Genomic DNA, 22,371 nt, shown 5'->3' on the forward strand with positions numbered 1-22,371 from the left:
TAAAATGTGCTTATCAGCGTGCACATTAAAAATCTACCCATCTGCATGCCCCTTAAAATAAAAGGTGCCCATCAGCACGACCATTATTTTATGTTAAGGGGCACTCTGATGGGCATATTTTATGTTAAGGGGCACGCTGATGGGCAGATTTTATGTTAAGGGGCACGCTGATGGGCAGATTGCAGGTTGCCGACCCGACATACCACAGCATCAGTGTTGTGAATGAAGCTGGTGGTATAGGAAGAAATCGGCTGTGGAGCAGAGCCCCATAAGCCGATGTTTCCTTTACAGCGCCGGCATTTGGCACAGGTGGAGTCTATGGCAAATTTCAGCAGGATAGACACAGGTGCATTACGCTGCACCCGCGGTGTGGATAAACCGCAGCACATTAGTGTGAAAGCAGTCTTAGGCCCCTTTCACACGATCAGCCTGACCAAATGGGACCCTCAATTTACCTCTATAGAGCGACAGATGTTTGTTTATGCCCACCTACCTCCAATCCGAAAAACAGAAGGGGAATCGTCCCCTTTCCTCTGGGCGGATCGGAGAGCCTATAGAGTAGCCGTGACCTGTCATACGCCTGATTCGCTCATTGTGGCCCTCGACTGGTTACCAAGTTGCTTAAGTGGCCCTCATTCTTCAAAAGGTTGGGCACCCCTGCTATAGACATTCCTAAAGGGGACCTGTTACTATGGCACCTGTTACTATAGACATTCCTAAAGGGGACCTGTTACTATGGCACCTGTTACTATAGACATTCCTAAAGGGGACCTGTTACTATGGCACCTGTTACTATAGACATTCCTAAAGGGGACCTGTTACTATGGCACCTGTTACTATAGACATTTGTGGGCACAGAATATCTCCCTCACAGCACACAACATGGCTGTCTAGAGGCTAACACGATTCGTCCATTTCCACTACTTCTCCCACTGTATTATCTTCCTCCTTATAAACAGCCCTGAAGGCTTGGTGCTTGCCAACAAAATGCAACTGTAGGCAAATTTGCCCTTCTTCAAGATGGCCCCCGCCTCCCTTCTTAACGTACTGCGCTACGCCTCCGTACTACTGGCTGCGTGCTTTATCTAACTATAAGAAACAGACAGTTTGCCCTTTTCCAATATGGCCGCCGCTCCTCCATGACAGCAGCTATAGCCACGCCCGATTAATTTGCATAGGAGCCACCGCCTCCTCCTTCGCCACGCCTTACCTCCTCCTCTCAGGTGCCCCCTTTCTGTAGCGGCTCACTCCGTCATGTGACCGGTTCGTGCCTCCTCCTCCTTTCCAGTCTCTCTCCTTCTGCAGCCAATGAGGAGCGCGCCTGGGTTCGAGAGCGCGAGACCAGGGTGCGCGTGACCGCGCCCGCTCCCAAATCCTGTCAGGTGCGGCCTCGGGAGAGGTGAGGGCCCGGAGAGCGCGTGAAAGGGGGCCCCCGCAGAAACTGCTGACCTGACCCTCACCTGAGTGGAGGGACTGTCACCGGTCCCAGAGTCGTGCAGGCACCGGGTACGTCGCAGGGGACACCGAGCTCAGCATTCAGAGTCCTGCAGGGACTGAGGAGGACTGCAGACCCGGGTGTAGTGTTGGGGACCCCCTTATAAAATCCTGGGGAGTCCCTGTATACAGAGGCTGAGAGGGACCGTCACAGGCACTGAAGACCCCTTGCCGTTCCCTGGATAGGGGTCCTCCATGGGACTGAGCTCTGATATTCTTCATAAAGGGTCTTGGAGGGTCCCTGTCTGCTAATGGACCGTCCCAAGTGTCTACAGTAGGGACCGCAGCCTTCCCGTCTCTGGAGGTCCCTAAGGTTCCAGGACCGCCAAGCACGCCGCACAGCCCAGGACTGGGAAAGGATTGTCTTTGTGGTCCTATAACCGGGACCGATCGAGGAGAATTGGAACTGGAGATCTGTTCTGTACCGGGACTGGAGCCTGAATTACGCCTCCAGGAGGGACTCTTACAGGTCCTATATATTGGATACTAGAGGGACTGTCACAGGTTTTACACACCAAGTCCCAGAAGAACTGTCACAGGTTCCTTTTTTTTTTTTGAGTCCTTGAGGAATGGTCACAGGTTCTACACACCAAGTCCAAGAAGAACTGTCAGGGTCCTTATATACTGAGTTCTAAAAGGACTTTGAGGAGGTGATCTACTCAGTCCTAGGAGGACCGTCACTGGCCCAAGAATCTTGAGTCCAAAGGAACCGTCACAGGTTCTGCATACCAAGTCCTAGAGGAACCGTCGCAGGTTCTGCCTACCAAGCTCTAGAGGAACCGTCACAGGTTCTGCCTACCAAGTCCTAGAGGAACCGTCACAGGTTCTGGAAATCCAAGTCCTTGAGGAACCGTCACAGGTTCTGCATACCAAGTCCTAGAGGAACCGTCGCAGGTTCTGCCTACCAAGTCCTAGAGGAACCGTCACAGGTTCTGCCTACCAAGTCCTAGAGGAACCGTCACAGGTTCTGCCTACCAAGTCCTAGAGGAACCGTCACAGGTTCTGCATACCAAGTCCTAGAGGAACCGTCACAGGTTCTGCATACCAAGTCCTAGAGGAACCGTCACAGGTTCTGCATACCAAGTCCTAGAGGAACCGTCACAGGTTCTGCATACCAAGTCCTAGAGGAACCGTCACAGGTTCTGCATACCAAGTCCTAGAGGAACCGTCACAGGTTCTGCATACCAAGTCCTAGAGGAACCGTCACAAGTCCTAGAGGAACCGTCACAGGTTCTGCATACCAAGTCCTAGAGAACCGTCACAAGTCCTTGAGGAACCGTCACAAGTCCTTGAGGAACCGTCACAAGTCCTTGAGGAACCGTCACAAGTCCTTGAGGAACCGTCACAGGTTCTGCATACCAAGTCCTAGAGGAACCGTCACAGGTTCTGCCTACCAAGTCCTAGAGAACTTACACAAGTCCTAGAGGAACCGTCACAGGTTCTGCCTACCAGGTCCTAGAGGATCCATCACAGGTTCTGCATACCAAGCTCTAGAGGAACCGTAACACAGGTTCTGCCTACCAAGTCCTATAGGAACATTGTCGCAGGTTCTGCATACCAAGTCCTAGAGGAACCGTCGCAGGTTCTGCCTACCAAGCTCTAGAGGAACTATCGCACGTCCTAGAGGAACCATCACAGGTTCTGGAAATCCAAGTCCTTGAGGAACCGTCACAGGTTCTGCATACCAAGTCCTAGAGGAACCGTCGCAGGTTCTGCCTACCAAGTCCTAGAGGAACCGTCACAGGTTCTGCCTACCAAGTCCTAGAGGAACCGTCACAGGTTCTGCATACCAAGTCCTAGAGGAACCGTCACAGGTTCTGCATACCAAGTCCTAGAGGAACCGTCACAGGTTCTGCATACCAAGTCCTAGAGGAACCGTCACAGGTTCTGCATACCAAGTCCTAGAGGAACCGTCACAGGTTCTGCATACCAAGTCCTAGAGGAACCGTCACAGGTTCTGCATACCAAGTCCTAGAGGAACCGTCACAAGTCCTAGAGGAACCGTCACAGGTTCTGCATACCAAGTCCTAGAGAACTTACACAAGTCCTTGAGGAACCGTCACAAGTCCTTGAGGAACCGTCACAAGTCCTTGAGGAACCGTCACAAGTCCTTGAGGAACCGTCACAGGTTCTGCATACCAAGTCCTGGAGGAACCATCACAGGCCCTAAATACTAAAGGGACCACCAGAAGCCGTATTGGTTCCCGCCTGGTCCTCCTGCCCCCCATCTTGCAGGACAAGAAAGCGGAACATTCCAAATCCTCCGATCCCCCCTGAGTGACTGCCCGGCTCTCTTTGGTCCCCGCAGGGACAGAACAGTCCAGGACACAGCTGCCTTTACAACCCCTCCTTCGGCCTATTTGGATTTACAGATCTGCCGGTGTGTGTGACCGCACTCGCAACGCAACGCACGCCGGCTCTGAGAGAGAGAGGGGTCCCTGCGCTCTACCTGAGTCCCTGCAGTGGAGTTGTGTAGTTGAGGGGGAGGCTGTGTGTGGTGGTGCAGTCAGTGTTTGGGGGAGGGTTGTGTAGTTGCAGGTGTGTGTGGCTCTTGTCAGGTGTTTGGGTTGTGTAGCAGGTTGTGTGTGTGTGTGGTGGTGCAGTCAGTGTTTGGGGGGGGTTGTGTAGTGTCAGGTGTTTGGGTTGTGTAGCAGGTTGTGGGTGTGTGTGTGGATGACAGGCGGTGACAGTGTGTGGGTGCCCTTTGTGTGCGATTCCTGCAGCCGCCTCCTGCGTGTGTTGTGAAGGTTGTGTGTGTCGCAGGTTGTGTGTGTTGTGAAGGTTGTGTGTGTGTGTGTCTCCTGCAGCATGTGAGTCACTGCGGTGTGTTGCAGGGTTGATGGGGGAGCTGCAGTGTGTGTAGCAGTAATGCAATCACTCCCCTCCTCCCCCGTCTCTGCATAGAACACATCGCCGTACGACAAGCCGTTTTTTTTTTGTGCCTCGTTTTGTTTATTTATTTTTTCTATTATTTTCAGATCATTGTGTGTCTGCGGTGTGTCTCTGGTTGTGCGCAGTCCATGTGACCCCCCCCCCCTTAAACGAGCAGCGTGCGTTGTGCTGTGACCGCACACCTTTTTGGTGTCGCCCCCCCAGCGCGCAGGAAACATGGCCTCCGACCCGCCGGCCCGGAGCCTGGATGACATCGACCTGTCAGCTTTGCGGGTGAGCAATGGGGGGGTTCTGGGGTCTTGTGAAAGTTTTTGTGTTATTGTGCCTTATAATTTTATTTGTCGGTCGCTGTAGCGGAGTAGGTGAATGTTTTATGGGTGGGGGGGGGGGTTTCCAATCGCAGGGACATGTATCTGTCCAATCCGCAATAAGATATTGCCTTAAATCGCATGCTGCGACCTGAGCTGCCTGTCTGTTTTAGGGGGTTACGCAGGCTGCAGGACTTAAAGCTGAACTCCGCAACCAGCAGATATTCTCTGAATGCTTTCCATCGTGTGTATCCATCTTTGAATTTTGTGTCTGTACAGGACCGCTTACTGCTGCTCTCGCCTCTTGTGCAGGGTGACTGGTCTTGTCTCTACCCCCCTCCTGTAGTTCTGTGAAAGCAGCCTGTAGTGGGTGGAGCCTGCTGGTCCCTCCCACAGCTCTGCTCTCTCCTCTTGTGTAGGGTGACTGGTCTTGTCTCCGCCCCCCCCTGTAGTTCTGTGCAGGTGATCTGACGATATGGTTCCGGCTATCGAGATAGTTCCTGTAAGGACTGCGCAGGCGCAATCCTTGCCAACGGAAATCACTGAACCTCCAGGGTGACGTGGAATTTTTGAGGTAAGTGGCCAGTCGGCCTCACGTCCTCGCTTCGCTCGGACGGCTCGCTACGCTCGCTCGGCCTCCTGGCTCTTTTTTTTAACATCCTCCAATCCACAGGGATGTTAAAGCGGGGGTTCACCCTAAAAAAAAAATTTTTTTTTTGTCTACCATGCCATGCAGCATACTAGCGTCAGCTACAGTATGCATTTTTTTTTTCCCCGCTGTACTCACAGTTTAATCCGTTTTCAGACTCCCTCGGGGAGTAGGCGTTCCTATCAAGAGGGGGAACATGATTGACGGCCGGCTATGGCGCGTCACGCTTCCCAAAAATAGCCGAAATAGGACTCGGCTCTTCACGGCGCCTGCGCAGTCAGCTCCTAGTCTATGCGCAGGCGCCGTGAAGTGCCGAGACCTACTCCGGCTATTTTTGGGAAGCGTGACGCGCCATAGCCGGCCATCAATCATGTTCCCCCTCTTGATAGGAACGCCTACTCCCCGAGGGAGTCTGAAAACGAAACTATTGGATAACACTGTGAGTACAGCGCTAAAAATAAAGGCATACTGTAGCTGACGCTAGTATGCTGCATGGCATGGTAGAAAGTAGTTTTTTAGGGTGAACCTCCGCTTTAAGGAATGAGCCTGGATGCCGGCTGAGGTTCGGAGATTTCCGTCGGCAAGGATTGCGCCTGCGCAGTCCTTACAGGAACCATCTCGATAAGGGAACCATGCCGGCAAGTCACAGGCAGCCTGTAGTGGGTGGAGCCTGCTGGTCCCTCCCACAGCTCTGCGCTCTCCTCTTGTGCAGGGTGACTGGTCTTGTCTCCACCCCCCCTCCTGTAGTTCTGTGCCAGTAGTGGGTGGAGCTTCTGGTACCCTCCCACAGTTAGTTCTGCTCTCTGCACAGGTTACTGTCATTACAAATTATGTCTTCAGTTGTGTTTTTGTTGGTGTGCATGTGTTTTTTTTTTTCCCCTTCTTCTTAATCCGCTTTATTAACAACTTGCCTACTGGGCACTTTCACCCCTTCCCTGTCCAGGCCAAATATAGCTTTATTTTGGTGTTATTTAATCACCATTAAGTTTGATTTTTTATTTTTTTTGCTAAACAGAAGGAAAAATAAAATCCCTTTTGAAGGGGGGGAAAAAAAAGTTTTTCTTGGTTTCGGTTTTAACATTTTCCAAATAAGTAATTTTTCTCCTTCATTGTTGGGCGCTGATGGGGCGGCTCTGATTGGCAGCACTGTTGGGGTGCAGATAAAGCTGCACTGTTGGGGCGGCACTGATTGGCAGTACTGGGATGCAGATGAGGCTGCACTGTTGGGGCGGCACGGGTGTGCCCTGATGAGACGCTGTTGTCCTTCATTGTTAGGCACTGGTGAGGCAGGCACTGTTGGGGCGGCACTGATTGGCAGCACTGTTGGGATGCTGATGAAGCTGCACTGTTGGGGCACTAATGAGGCTGCACTGATGTTCCCTGATGAGACGATGTTCTGCCGAATAAGTTCCGCCCGGCGGATATGGACCCCCTTGTACTGCGCAGGCGCGGCTCAGAGTCTCCGAAAATAGCTGAACATGTAGAGCTGAGAGTCGGCTCTATACGGCGCATGCGCAATGACTATCACATATGCCGCACGCTCCCGCTGTTAGTGCTACTCTGTAAGGGACCGGGGGTGATTTTAACAATAAAGTACACATCTTAGCGGGGCGGGTCTTGCAATGGCAATGTTGATGGGTGCAGCTGCGCATTTTAACTCGGATGGGCGGGTTTTGCAATATTGATGGGCGGATTTTGCAATGTTGACATCAACATTGCAAAACCCGCCCATCTGAGTTAAACGTGCAACTGCGCCCATCAACATTGCCACTGCAAAACCCGCTCATCAACGCGCCCCGATAAGAAGTGTACTTTATTGTTAAAAATCACCCCCTCCCCTTGCAGATTAGCACTAGCATCGGGAGCCTGCGGCATATGTGATAGTTATTGCGCATGCGCCGTGTAGAGCTGACTCTCGGCTCTACATGTTCGGCTATTTTCGGAGACTCGTTTGAGGTTCGTACTGCGCAAGCCCCGTGCCTGCGCAGCACAGGGGGGTCCTAATCCGCCAGGGGAACATTTTCGGCAGGACACCGGCACTGTTGGGGCACTAATGAGTCTGCACTGTTGGGATGGCACTGATGTGCCGGCACTATTTGGGGGGGCTGATGAGACTGCACTGATGTGCCGGCACTAATTGACAGCACTGTTGGGGTGCTGATGAGGCTGCAGTGTTGGGGCGGCACTGATGTGCCGGCACTAATTGGCAGCACTGTTGGGGGGCTGATGAGTCTGCACTGTTGGGACGGCACTGATGTGCCAGAACTAATTGGCAGCAATGTTGGGGCGCTGATAAGTCTGCACTGTTGGGACGGCACTAGTTGGCAGCAATGTTGGGGCAGCAATGATGTGCCCTGATGAGACGGCACTTATTGGCAGCACTAGTGGGGCTGCACTGATAATCGGGTCACTGAATAGAAGTGCCTTGATTATCAGTGTAGGTGTTCCCCTGTCACACTTGCCTGTTACCGGCTCGGCTCTCCTCACACTGACAGCACATGAGGAATGGAATGCAGATAACGGGCAAGTCTGTTTACATTGTGATCAGCTGTGATTGGACACAGCTGATCGTGTAGTAAAGGGCTGCTCTGATTGGCCCTATACCCTGATCTGTGATCAGCTCTGCTCAAAGGATGTAGCGATCGTGAAAGTGCCCCAGCCGGGTGTGCGCCGGTCATGTGAGGACATCAATAGACGCCCTCCCAGAACTGGACGGCCACGCTATAGTCGTCATTTGGCTGTAGCGCGGTTGGCAAGCGATCCCGCCATGAAAGCTGGAGTTAAACTTGTTTTTTTTCGTTCCTCTCATTACGATGCTGATGAATTTTTTTTTTTTTTTGACACCTTTCTTTTCTCATTATGTACCTTATTTTAGACTTGGTAATATCATTTTGGTTCCTGTGCTTCTATATGCTATGCAGGCAGATCATGGCTGGTGGCAGGGGACAGCAGGGTGACGTTTTCAGCTTCCTCAAGACATCACCAGTGATGGCAAAACCTCGGCACCCCAGATGCCTTGGAACTACATTTCCCATGATGCTCATGCACTCTGCAGTTTTGGTGAGCATCATGGGAAATGTAGTTCCAAAACATCTAGGGTGCCAAGGTTCACCATCACTACACCTTTCAAGGGCCCTCAGTATTGATGCAAGCAGAGGGTGGGCTCTTCAGAGAAGTTGGGTAGGTAGGTAGATGTCAGTCTGGAGGTGTTGGCGATCCTAGGCATGATGTATTTGCATGCAGACCCCTCCCCCCCCACCCCCAGGTAACGCCCACATCATACTGAGCTTCCATTATTGAAAGAACTGAAATTCAACAAGTGAAAGGGGCGGGTCAGGGACCATCGGGCTGGTGGGAGCAAAGGGGTAGGTGACAAACCTGTGGCCCTACAGCTGTTGCTGAACTACAAGTCCCATCATATCTCTGGGAGTCATGCCTGTAACTGTCAGCCTTGCAATGCCTCATGGGACTTGTAGTTTGTCAGCGGCAGCTGGAGGGCCGCAGTTTGACACCTGCGGAGGTGTCCGATAAGAGGAGCCCTCTATTTGAGCCCGCCTCATTTCCTGGCTGTCAACGTTGATGTCCTCCAATCAGGAAATGAGGCGGGGTCTATGTGACTTGCTGCAGCTTCTAATACACATTATGAGAAGCTCACAGTGTGCAGTGAAATGGGAGTAAGCCATTTTTGTACAGGAGAGGAGGCGGTACAACTGTGCAAGCCTGAAGGGGCGTTTTTTTTTTTTTGTCTTCCCTCATGAATGCGACATTATGGCGGACACATCGGACAATTTTGACACATTTTTGGGACCATTGTCATCTTCACAGCAAAAAATGCATTCAAAATGCATTGTTTACTGTGAAAATGACAGTTGCAGTTTGGGAGTTAACCCCTTCAGCGCCCCCTTGTGGTTAAGTGTGATCTCATTTGTGTTTCTAACTGTAGGGGGGTGTGGCTGTAGGTGTGACGTCATTGATCGTGTTTCCCTATAAAAGGGATGACACGATCGATGCTGCCGCCACAGTGAAGAACGGGGAAGCTGTGTTTAGACACGGCTCTCCCCATTCATCAGCTCCGGGGACCGATCGCGGGACTCCAGCGGCGATCGGGTCCGCGAGTCCCGCGGTCACGGAGCTTCGGACCGGGTCGCGTGCCCGCGACCCCACGGCTGGGCTTACAGAGCCACGTACATGTACGTGGATGTGCCCATACGTGCCATTCTGCCGACGTGGTTAAGATTCCTGTTGGTGCACCTAGTGTTAAAGGGTGACAACTGTCCCCCAGTTGGGGTGTCACAATTGGCCGTACAGACACACATTACACAGGTACAGCCCACTGAAGCCCCTCCAGAGCCAAAGCGTGCAGCTGGAGTGAGTGCGTGTAGACTGGAGGTGACTGTAAAGAGGCTGCAGGAGATCAGCAGAACTGGGATATAGAAAAGGCGAAAGCAGTGGCTTAGTTGAAGTGTGAACAGGCCTCCAAGTCCGCAGTACACAGTAATAGAAGTGTACCTGTCATAATGCTGCAAGACAGGACAGGCAACCTCGGCACCCCAGCTGTGGTGAAAAACTACAAATCCCATGAGGCATTGCAAGGCTGTTAAGCGCAGGTGTAGCTCCCAGAGGCAGGGCCGGACTGGCCTACCGGGATAGCGGGAAAATTCCCGGTAGGCCGCTTGCTTTTCTGCCTGTCAATCAAATACAATCAGCGGCGGCCGTAGCTGCGGCCGCCATCGCCGCCGCCGCGGCCGCCGCTCTTTTCAATTGTGCACGGTGTCGGCTGCACTGAGTTCCCTGGGGCTGCTGCTTTTGCCTAGCTCCAGTCCAGACTGTCACTGCCCGCTGCCGTAGTTAAAAGCAGCCGCGGGCCGGCGGGTTGCGGCCGCCATGCTCCTCGCCGCACGGCACTTCCCTTCTTACCTAACGAATCAGTGAGCAGCATCACTGATCATGTGTCTAAGGGGAGGAGCCGAGCAGGAGAAACAAACGTCGGGACATGTTCCATCTTCCCGCGCGGCGCCAGGACAGCCCGCAATGTCCTCTGCATGCAGGGTCACGAGTGAGGGGAGAGAACCGCAGAGGAGAAGTGTCGCCACCCTGCATTGGAGGCTGGAGCACAAGGTATGTCTCTTATATTAGAGGGGACGGACAGGATAGGACAATTGCAGTACGGGGGGGGGTAATACAATGTACAGGGAGGGGTGATTCTGTATGAAAAGTTCTCCATCACCTGATCCCAGTGCCCCCCCCCCCCCCCCCCTGTACTCCCCTCCCTCATCCCAATGTCTCCCTGCTGTACTCCCCCCCCCCCCCCCCCCCTGCACTCCCCTCCCTCATCCCAGTGTCCCCCCTGTACTCCCCCATCCCAGTGTCCCCCCTGTACTCCCCTCCCTCATCCCAGTGTCCCCCCCGTACTCCGTTCCCCTATCCCAGTGTCCCCCCCGTACTCCGTTCCCCTATCCCAGTGTCCCCCCCGTACTCCGTTCCCCTATCCCAGTGTCCCCCCCGTACTCCCCTCCCCTATCCCAGTGTCCCCCCGTACTTCCCTCCCTCATCCCAGTGTCCCCCCTGTGCTCCCATCCCAGTGTCCCCCCACCCTGTACTCCCCTCCCCTATCCCAGTGCCCCCCCCCGTACTCCCCTCCCCATCCCAGTGTCTCCCCTGTACTCCCCTCCCTCATCCCAGTGTTCCCCCTGTGATCTCATCCCAGTGTCCCCCCTGTGATCTGCTCCCCCATCCCAGTGTCCCCCCTGTGATCTCCTTCCCCATCCCAGTGTCCCCCCGTACTCCCCTCCCCCATCCCAGTGTCCCCCCGTACTCCCCTCCCCATCCCAGTGTCCCCCCTGTACTCCCCTCCCTCATCCCAGTGTTCCCCCTGTGATCTCATCCCAGTGTCCCCCCGTACTCCCCTCCCCTATCCCAGTGTCCCCCCGTACCCCCTCCCCATCCCAGTGTCCCCCCTGTGATCTCCTCCCCCCATCCCAGTGTCCCCCCGTACTCCCCTCCCCCATCCCAGTGTCCCCCCGTACTCCCCTCCCCTATCCCAGTGTCCCCCCGTACTCCCCTCCCCATCCCAGTGTCCCCCCTGTACTCCCCTCCCCCATCCCAGTGTCCCCCCTGTGATCTCCTCCCCCATCCCAGTGTCCCCCCTGTGATCTCCTCCCCCATCCCAGTGTCCCCCCTGTGATCTCCTCCCCCATCCCAGTGTCCCCCTTGTGATCTCCTCCCTCATCCCAGTGTCCCCCCGTACTTCCCTTCCTCATCCCAGTGTCCCCCCTGTGCTCCCATCCCAGTGTCCCCCCACCCTGTACTCCCCTCCCCTATCCCAGTGTCCCCCGTACTCCCCTCCCCATCCCAGTGTCCCCCCTGTGATCTCCTCCCCCATCCCAGTGTCCCCCCTGTGATCTCCTTCCCCATCCCAGTGTCCTCCCGTACTCCCCTCCCCTATCCCAGTGTCCCCCCGTACTCCCCTCCCCATCCCAGTGTCCCCCCTGTACTCCCCTCCCTCATCCCAGTGTTCCCCCTGTGATCTCATCCCAGTGTCCCCCCTGTGATCTCCTCCCCCATCCCAGTGTCCCCCCTGTGATCTCCTCTCCCATCCCAGTGTCCCCCCGTACTCCCCTCCCCTATCCCAGTGTCCCCCCATACCCCCCTCCCCATCCCAGTGTCCCCCCTGTGATCTCCTCCCCCCATCCCAGTGTCCCCCCGTACTCCCCTCCCCTATCCCAGTGTCCCCGCGTACTCCCCTCCCCATCCCAGTGTCCCCCCTGTACTCCCCTCCCCCATCCCAGTGTCCCCCCTGTGATCTCCTCCCCCATCCCAGTGTCCCCCCTGTGATCTCCTCCCCCATCCCAGTGTCCCCCCTGTGATCTCCTCCCCCATCCCAGTGTCCCCCTTGTGATCTCCTCCCTCATCCCAGTGTCCCCCCGTACTCCCCTCCCCATCCCAGTGTCCCCCCTGTGATCTCCTCCCTCATCCCAGTGTCCCCCCTGTGATCTCATCCCAGTGTCCCCCCTGTGCTCCCCTCCCTCATCCCAGTGTCCCCCTTGTGATCTCCCTCATCCCAGTGTCCCCCCGTACTTCCCTTCCTCATCCCAGTGTCCCCCCTGTGCTCCCATCCCAGTGTCCCCCCACCCTGTAATCCCCTCCCCTATCCCAGTGTCCCCCCCCCCCCGTACTCCCCTATCCCAGTGTCCCCCCTGTACTCCCCTCCCTCATCCCAGTGTCCCCCCTGTGATCTCCTCCCTCATCCCAGTGTCCCCCCGTACTCCCCTCCCCTATCCCAGTGTCCCCCCGTACTCCCCTCCCCTATCCCAGTGTCCCCCCTGTACTCCCCTCCCTCATCCCAGTGTCCCCCCTGTACTCCCCTCCCTCATCCCAGTGTCCCCCCTGTGATCTCCTCCCCCATCCCAGTGTCCCCCTGTGCCCCCCTCCCCCATCCCAGTGTCCCCCTTGTGATCTCCTCCCTCATCCCAGTGTCCCCCCGTACTTCCCTCCCTCATCCCAGTGTCCCCCCTGTGCTCCCATCCCAGTGTCCCCCCCACCCTGTACTCCCCTCCCCTATCCCAGTGTCCCCCCCCCGTACTCCCCTCCCCTATCCCAGTGTCCCCCCTGTACTCCCCTCCCTCATCCCAGTGTCCCCCTTGTGATCTCCTCCCTCATCCCAGTGTCCCCCGGTACTTCCCTCCCTCATCCCAGTGTCCCCCGGTACTTCCCTCCCTCATCCCAGTGTCCCCCCACCCTGTACTCCCCTCCCCATCCCAGTGTCCCCCCGTACTCCCCTCCCCATCCCAGTGTCCCTCCTGTACTCTCCTCCCCCATCCCAGTGTCCCCCCTGTGCTCCCATCCCAGTGTTCCCCCCCGTAATCCCCTCCCCTATCCCAGTGTCCCCCCCGTACTCCCCTCCCCTATCCCAGTGTGCCCCGTACTCCCATCCCTCATCCCAGTGTCCCCCCCGTACGCCCCTCCCCCATCCCAGTGTGTCCCCCTGTGCTCCCATCCCAGTGTTCCCCCCCCGTACTACCCTCCCCTATCCCAGTGTCCCCCCCGTACTCCCCTCCCCCATCCCAGTGTCCCCCCCGTACTCCCCTCCCCCATCCCAGTGTCCCCCCGTACTCCCCTCCCCTATACCAGTGTCCCCCCCGTACTCCCCTCCCCCATCCCAGTGTCCCCCTGTGCTCCCATCCCAGTGTCCCATATCTGCACCCCCCCCTTCTCTCTCTGTCACCTACCTTTGCTGCCCTTGCAATAAAATTGAAATCTGTATAATAATCTCAGAGAGGACGGGGGAGGGGCATGTGACTTAGGCTACTTTCACACTGGGGCATCGCGCCGTCGGCAGTAAAGTGTCGCTATTTTAGCAGCGCTTTACTGTCGTTTTTGCGGCGCTATTCGGCCCCTAGCTGGGCGCCTCAAGACTTTTTTGAGCGTCCTGCCAGCACAATGCTAGCGGTCCAAAAGGATAAAAAAAAAAGCAGCGCTTTGCTGGCGGTTCAGCGCCGCTGCCCATTTCAATGGGCAGGGGCGCTTTAGAAGCAGTGTGTACACCGTTCCTACAGGGCCTCAAAGATGCGGCTAGCTGGACTTTTTTGCGCATCCTGCCAGCGCACCGCTCCAGTGTGAAAGCTTTCGCATTAGAGTGAGAAGAGAGGCTCTTTCAGGGCATTTTGAAGGCGCTATTTTGTAGCGCCTGCGAAGTACCTCAGTGTGAAAGTAGTCTAAGACCCCTTTCACACTGAGGCGTTTTGCAGGTGCTATAACGCAAAAAATAGCGTCTGCAGAGTGCCCTGAAAGAGTGGTTCCATTCACTCCAGTGTGAAAGCCCAAGTGCTTTAACACTGGAGCGGTGCGCTGGCAGGACATTAAAACATTTCCTGCAAGCAGCATCTTTGAGGCGCTGAAGGAGCGGCTCCTAAAGCGCCCCTGCCCATTGAAATCAAAGCGGCGCTTTGCGGCCATTAAAAGCACCCCGCTAGCGGCTGAATAGTGCCGCTAAAAATAGCGGCGCTTTACTGCCGATGCCCCCACCTCCCCAGTGTGACAGAGGCCTTAAAGTCATCATCATGTGTGATTGTGCGTGTGTGCTAAGCAGACAGGGCCACTGGTGATCCTACTCCCTCTCTCCCCCTGTACAGTGTCAGAGGCACTGGCGCAGCATTGGCAGAGGACTGTATCCATTACAAGGAAACACCCCCTGCACTGCTGCGTGTCCCTGATCATCACAGTGCCACTGCCAGTGAGTGTGACCTGTATGTGTACCACTGCGCACAGTCACTGTCTGATGTTCCATTCCACTCTGCCTTTCTGCCCAGTGCTGTGCCCATGATACACCGCACCATTTCTCTGCATTTATGGGTGCTGATATTACCGCATTTATGGGTGCTGATATTACCACATTTATGGGTGCTGATATTACCGCATTTATGGGTGCTGATATTGCTGCATTTATGGGTGCTGATATTACCGCATTTATGGGTGCTGATATTACCGCATTTATGGGTGCTGATATTGCCGCATTTATGGGTGCTGATATTGCCGCATTTATGGGTGCTGATATTGCCGCATTTATGGGTGCTGATATTGCCACATTTATGGGTGCTGATATTGCCACATTTATGGGTGCTGATATTGCCACATTTATGGGTGCTGATATTACCGCATTTATGGGTGCTGATATTACCACATTTATGGGTGCTGATATTACCACATTTATGGGTGCTGATATTACCACATTTATGGGTGCTGATATTACCACATTTATGGGTGCTGATATTACCGCATTTATGGGTGCTGATATTGCTGCATTTATGGGTGCTGATATTACCGCATTTATGGGTGCTGATATTACCGCATTTATGGGTGCTGATATTGCCGCATTTATGGGTGCTGATATTGCCGCATTTATGGGTGCTGATATTGCCGCATTTATGGGTGCTGATATTGCCACATTTATGGGTGCTGATATTGCCACATTTATGGGTGCTGATATTGCCACATTTATGGGTGCTGATATTACCGCATTTATGGGTGCTGATATTACCACATTTATGGGTGCTGATATTACCACATTTATGGGTGCTGATATTACCACATTTATGGGTGCTGATATTACCACATTTATGGGTGCTGATATTACCGCATTTATGGGTGCTGATATTACCACATTTATGGGTGCTGATATTACCACATTTATGGGTGCTGATATTACCACATTTATGGGTGCTGATATTACCACATTTATGGGTGCTGATATTGCCACATTTATGGGTGCTGATATTGCTGAATTTATGGGTGCTGATATTGCTGAATTTATGGGTGCTGATATTGCCGCATTTATGGGTGCTGATATTGCCGCATTTATGGGTGCTGATATTGCCGCATTTATGGGTGCTGATATTGCCACATTTATGGGTGCTGATATTGCCACATTTATGGGTGCTGATATTGCCACATTTATGGGTGCTGATATTGCTGAATTTATGGGTGCTGATATTGCCGCATTTATGGGTGCTGATATTGCCGCATTTATGGGTGCTGATATTGCCACATTTATGGGTGCTGATATTGCCACATTTATGGGTGCTGATATTGCCACATTTATGGGTGCTGATATTGCCACATTTATGGGTGCTGATATTACCACATTTATGGGTGCTGATATTGCTGAATTTATGGGTGCTGATATTGCCGCATTTATGGGTGCTGATATTGCCGCATTTATGGGTGCTGATATTGCCGCATTTATGGGTGCTGATATTGCCACATTTATGGGTGCTGATATTGCCACATTTATGGGTGCTGATATTGCCACATTTATGGGTGCTGATATTGCCACATTTATGGGTGCTGATATTGCTGAATTTATGGGTGCTGATATTGCTGAATTTATGGGTGCTGATATTGCCGCATTTATGGGTGCTGATATTGCCGCATTTATGGGTGCTGATATTGCCGCATTTATGGGTGCTGATATTGCCACATTTATGGGTGCTGATATTGCCACATTTATGGGTGCTGATATTGCCACATTTATGGGTGCTGATATTACCACATTTATGGGTGCTGATATTGCTGAATTTATGGGTGCTGATATTGCCGCATTTATGGGTGCTGATATTGCCGCATTTATGGGTGCTGATATTGCCGCATTTATGGGTGCTGATATTGCCACATTTATGGGTGCTGATATTGCCACATTTATGGGTGCTGATATTGCCACATTTATGGGTGCTGATTATTATATTATCACATTTATGGGTGCTGATATTGCCACATTTATGGGTGCTGATATTGCCACATTTATGGGTGCTGATATTACCGCATTTATGGGTGCTGATATTGCCGCATTTATGGGTGCTGATATTGCTGAATTTATGGGTGCTGATATTACCGCATTTATGGGTGCTGATATTGCCGCATTTATGGGTGCTGGTAAGGCCATATTTATGGGTGCTGATATTACTGCAAGCTTGGGTGTTTTTTTTTTTTTGTTATGGTTATCTGAAAGATGGGTTTCAAATGTTTTGACAGGGGCGCAGTTTCAGTAGAAACGCCTCTGCTCTCGCCGTTGCACCCTCTCTCTCGCCGTTGCACCCTCTCTCTCGCCGTTGCACCCTCTCTCTCGCCGTTGCACGCTCTCTCTCGCCGTTGCACCCTCTCTCTCTCACCGTTGCACCCTCTCTCACCATTGCAGCCCGGCCCCTCTCTGGCTCTCTCATGGATTTCTCTCTTTTTTTTTGGGCTGGTATATTAATGCTTTGGGGCTGGTATGAAATTATTTCCAGGGCTGGTTTTCATTCCCAGTCCGGCCCTGCCCAGAGGGGGAGGCGTGATGGGATTTGTAGTTTCACTACAAGCTGGAGTCCCAAGGTTTCCAATCCCTGCTGTCAGAGGATCGTATACTAGAACATTATAGTTTTGGAAAATCTGAAGAAAATTGTAGTGTGTGTGTATCCAGCTTTAGATTGGTGACCGCAGGAGATGGACCCTCTTTAGGCGACCGCCTGGAGAAGGGCCCTCCCTTAGGCGACCGCTGGAGAAGGGGCCCTCTTAGGCGACCGCTGGAGAAGGGGCCCTCTTAGGGCGACCGCCTGGAGAAGGGGCCCTCTTCTTTGGGCGACCGCCTGGAGAAGGGGCCCTCTTCTTTGGGCGACCGCCTGGAGAAGGGGCCCTCTTCTTTGGGCGACCGCCTGGAGAAGGGGCCCTCTTCTTTGGGCGACCGCCTGGAGAAGGGGCCCTCTTCTTTGGGCGACCGCCTGGAGAAGGGGCCCTCTTCTTTGGGCGACCGCCTGGAGAAGGGGCCCTCTTCTTTGGGCGACCGCCTGGAGAAGGGGCCCTCTTCTTTGGGCGACCGCCTGGAGAAGGGGCCCTCTTCTTTGGGCGACCGCCTGGAGAAGGGGCCCTCTTCTTTGGGCGACCGCCTGGAGAAGGGGCCCTCTTCTTTGGGCGACCGCCTGGAGAAGGGGCCCTCTTCTTTGGGCGACCGCCTGGAGAAGGGGCCCTCTTCTTTGGGCGACCGCCTGGAGAAGGGGCCCTCTTCTTTGGGCGACCGCCTGGAGAAGGGGCCCTCTTCTTTGGGCGACCGCCTGGAGAAGGGGCCCTCTTCTTTGGGCGACCGCCTGGAGAAGGGGCCCTCTTCTTTGGGCGACCGCCTGGAGAAGGGGCCCTCTTCTTTGGGCGACCGCCTGGAGAAGGGGCCCTCTTCTTTGGGCGACCGCCTGGAGAAGGGGCCCTCTTCTTTGGGCGACCGCCTGGAGAAGGGGCCCTCTTCTTTGGGCGACCGCCTGGAGAAGGGGCCCTCTTCTTTGGGCGACCGCCTGGAGAAGGGGCCCTCTTCTTTGGGCGACCGCCTGGAGAAGGGGCCCTCTTCTTTGGGCGACCGCCTGGAGAAGGGGCCCTCTTCTTTGGGCGACCGCCTGGAGAAGGGGCCCTCTTCTTTGGGCGACCGCCTGGAGAAGGGGCCCTCTTCTTTGGGCGACCGCCTGGAGAAGGGGCCCTCTTCTTTGGGCGACCGCCTGGAGAAGGGGCCCTCTTCTTTGGGCGACCGCCTGGAGAAGGGGCCCTCTTCTTTGGGCGACCGCCTGGAGAAGGGGCCCTCTTCTTTGGGCGACCGCCTGGAGAAGGGGCCCTCTTAGGTTGATAGGTTGATCCCCCTTATACGGGTCTTTGGGAGAGTTGGTGAGAAAATAATCACATTACTCTTGTGTTCAGTGGTGGGAATGCTCTCTATAGATAGTGTTTTATTTTTATTTATTTTTAGCTATTGGTGTTTCTGAGTGTCAGAAATTGCTCATTCCACAAATAACCCCGAATAACCTCCTGGGTTGTGACTGCGCACCCCCCCCCCCCCCCGGTTGTGAAAGGCTCTTTTAAAGTGCATGAAAATCCCGGGAGGTAAGCAGTCTTGGATGTTGCAACCTCAGTGTCTAGCACAAACCACAATTCCCCTGTCAGAGCTTCTCGGATCACACGTCTTCCCCCTTCCTGATGTCTGACGGTCCAACTACACGTCGTCCTCAGTTGCAGCATCATGCTTTTCTGTTTGGCTCACTCCTAATTTATTATGTAAGAAAACACAGGAAGGAGTAGAAGAACCTGTTCTATAGGGGGGGGGGTGTTTGTTATTGAAGAGAGATCTGCCAGATTTACTTTTTTGTTTGGGAATATCTAGGAAGTCCTCATCCCATGATGATCCCTATGGAGATGTGCGGCGTGTACTGATGTGCTGCTGCAGTTTGTGACCGATCTCTTTCAATTGATTTGATCAGGACTCCGGGGCAACAAACCAAAAGTGCACGATGTGTTTACATTTTTTGCATTGCAATATTGGGAACTAGTTCCTAGAGAACACAAAAACACACTTGGGGGGGCACACCCTAAAAATGCTATACATTGAAGATGGTGCTGCTATAAGACCAAAGACAGTACAAAACAGATTATAGCGCACACATGCAAAAATGAAATTCACCCTGTAAGGCTAATTGACCACTTCAATACCGGCCCATTGTAAAATGATGTCCACAAAGGACCTCTACCGTTCCGGGTGGACGTCATATGACGTCCTGGGCTTTGTGAGGGGATATCTGAATGATGCCTGCAGCTAGAGGCATCATTCAGATATCCTTCTCTTTTGCTGGCGATTCTGCACAACGTAAGAACGATCATAGATCGTTCTTACAGGCGGCGGGAGGGGACATCCCCCCCCCCCCCTCCCGCCGCCATCCGGTGCTTCTCCGGGCTCTTCTGTGCCATCGGGGGCCCGGAGAACGAATCGTCCGGCGCTGGCAGGAAGCATAGAGATGACTGGTGACCAGATGGTCACCAGTCCTCTCTATGACCGTCGGAGGACCCGGGCGCGATGTGATGACGTCACGCCCGGGTCCCCATAAGTAAACAAAGCCGCGATTGCTAAGCAACTGTAATCATGAGATCGGTGAATTTTTTTTCACCGATTTCATGCTTTCAGGCCTGGAGGAGAGATGCGGGGTCTTATTGACCCCGCATCTCTCCATAAAGAGTACCTGTCACACACATTCCTATTACAAGGGATGTTTACATTCCTTGTAATAGGAATAAAAGTGATAATAAAAAAAATAAAATAAAAAAAAAAAGTGTAAAAAATAAAAAAAGAAATACATTTTTTTTTTTTTAACGCCCCTGTCCCCAGTAGCTTGCGCGCAGAAGCGAACGCACACGCAAGTCCCGCCGACATATGTAAACGCCGTTTAAACCACATATGTGAGGTATCGCCAGTCGCCACGTGCGTTAGAGTGCCAGCAACAATTCTAGCACTAGATATCCTCTGTAAATCTAAACTGGTAACCTGTAAACATTTTCAAAGCGTTGCCTATGGAGATTTTTAAGTACCGAAGCTTGGCTCCATTCCATGAGTGTGCGTAATTTTAAAGCGTGACATGTTAGGTATCTATTTACTCGGTGTAACATCATCTTTCATATTTTTCAAAAAAATTGGGCTAACTTTATTGTTTTGTTATTTTTTTTGATTCATGAAACAATTGTTTTCCAAAAAGGCGTTTGAAAAATTATTGCGCAAATACCGTGCAAGATAAAAAGTTTCAATGACCGTCGTTTTTATTCCCTAGGGTGTCTTCTAAAAAAAACATATACTGTATAATGTTTGGGGGTTCTGCGTAATTTTCTAGCAAAAAAATTATGATTTGTACATGTAGGAGAGAAGTGCCAGAATAGGCCCGGTATGGAAGTGGTTAAAAACACCTGAACATATTCAAAAATACGGGGGTTTGGTCACACTATATGGTGGTCATATAGTGCTAAGCCCACTTACTGCCCCCCCCCCCCCCGTATTTTGAATGTTCAGGTGTTTTTAATTAGCCTTGCAGGATAAATGTCATTTTTGCATGTGTGCGCTATAATCTGTTTTGTACTGTTTTTGGTCTTATAGCAACACCATCTTAGATGTATAGCTTTTTTAGGGTGTGCCCCCCCCAAGTTTTTGTATAAACTCTGACCAGGTCTCTTGGGCTGGAGCACCCCTCCCCCTCATCATTACCTTGCACTAGTTCTAGAGAGGACAGGCTTTTGTCTGCTTTGCACAAAGTATGGCCCCTGTGTCAGAGAATTCTCAGTTGGAGCTTACAGTGATGTTAAAGCGAAGTTCTACCGAAAGAAACATAAATACCGTATTTATCGGGGTATTGCGCGCTCCGGTGTATAGCGCGCACCACTAATTTTGACCCTAAAATCCTGTAAAAAAAAAAAAAAAAAACATTTTATTACATTTTACTACTTACAGTTTTGGTGTCTTGCCCGGCGTCCATCGGCGGCCTCGGTGGTGTCCTCCCGGCTTCTCCCACACTGTCTTCATGTCGAATCCCCGCATCCCGCGCTCAGTTTGAAGCCTCCGCCGACGTATACCAAGCACAGTACACTCGGATATTAGGCCAGGCTTGGCTTCTCACGCATAAACGTCACAGAGCGTGACTACGAGCGAAGCCAAGCCTGGCTGAATGTACCCGAGCGTACTGCGCTCGGTATATGTCGGCGCGGGTATCGGCGTATATCGCGCACCCACGATTTTGCCCTGATTTTCAGGGCCAAAAAGTGCGCGGTATACGCCGATAAATACGGTAATAATAAAAAAAAACATTAACTACTCAAACACTGTAGCTGCTGACTTTTAATATATGGACACTTACCTGTCCTGGGCGCCCGCGATGTCGGAACCGGAATGCTGATCTGTCCCTCGGCTCTCGGGTGGAGGCCCCGCCATCTTTGGTAAGGGAATCGGGAAGTGAAGCCTTGCGGCTTTACTTCCTGGTTCCCTACTGCACATGCGCGAGTCGTGCTGCTCGATCCCACTTGTCCCTGTGTGTCTCCCAGAAGACAGCGGGGGGGACGAAGTATATATGGACACTTGCCTGTCCTGGGCGCCCGCGATGTCGGCACCCGAAGCCGATCTGGCTGGGTTCACCTTCATGAAATGAATTCTCAAACCCCTGCACAGGCATAGTTCACTAATATCTCTGTTACAGCATCACTGAGCTCAGAGCTACTGGGACTGGAGAGATAGCACATGAATCTGGGAAGAAGCTTGCTCCTGTGACGGTGGGGGGGGGGGGGTGAGCAGTAAATCTGGGAAGAAGCTTGCTCCTGTGACGGTGGGGGGGGGGGGGGGGGGGGGTGAGCAGTAAATCTGGGAAGAAGCTTGCTCCTGTGACGGTGGGCGGGCGAGGAGTAAATCTGGGAAGAAGCTTGCTCCTGTGACGGTGGGGGGTGAGCAGTAAATCTGGGAAGAAAGCTTGCTCCTGTGACGGTGGGGGGGGGGGGGGGGGGGGGGGGTGAGCAGTAAATCTGGGAAGAAGCTTGCTCCTGTGACAGTGGGGGGGGGGGGGTGAGCAGTAAATCTGGGAAGAAGCTTGCTCCTGTGGGGGGGTGAGCAGTAAATCTGGGAAGAAGCTTGCTCCTGTGACGATGGGGGGGGGGGGGGGGGCGAGCAGTAAATCTGGGAAGAAGCTTGCTCCTGTGGGGGGGGGGGGGGGTGAGCAGTAAATC

The 22,371-nt window shown here is 53.3% G+C and overlaps 1 protein-coding gene across 12 annotated transcripts in view; it reads left to right on the forward strand.

The window, feature by feature from the left end:
* The first annotated feature begins 1,311 nt into the window (after nt 1-1,311).
* Nucleotides 1,312-22,371, forward strand: part of MINK1 (misshapen like kinase 1) — a 251,428-nt gene continuing 230,368 nt past the window's right edge. For 9 of the 12 annotated variants that reach the window (XM_040346857.1, XM_040346862.1, XM_040346859.1 and 6 more), the window contains exons 1-3: nt 3,169-3,483; nt 3,623-3,874; nt 4,473-4,659. In XM_040346857.1, coding sequence (XP_040202791.1) covers nt 4,603-4,659 — 57 coding nt within the window. In that variant the 5' untranslated portion in view covers nt 3,169-3,483; nt 3,623-3,874; nt 4,473-4,602. Of the gene's footprint in view, nt 2,213-2,353; nt 2,669-2,840; nt 2,878-3,117; nt 3,133-3,168; nt 3,484-3,622; nt 3,875-4,472; nt 4,660-22,371 lie in introns of those variants that run through there. The other 3 variants (XM_040346853.1, XM_040346851.1, XM_040346852.1) reach the window with 3 other exon arrangements.

Source organism: Rana temporaria, chromosome 3 (assembly GCF_905171775.1).
Source record: "Rana temporaria chromosome 3, aRanTem1.1, whole genome shotgun sequence".
Classification (NCBI taxonomy): domain Eukaryota; kingdom Metazoa; phylum Chordata; class Amphibia; order Anura; family Ranidae; genus Rana; species Rana temporaria.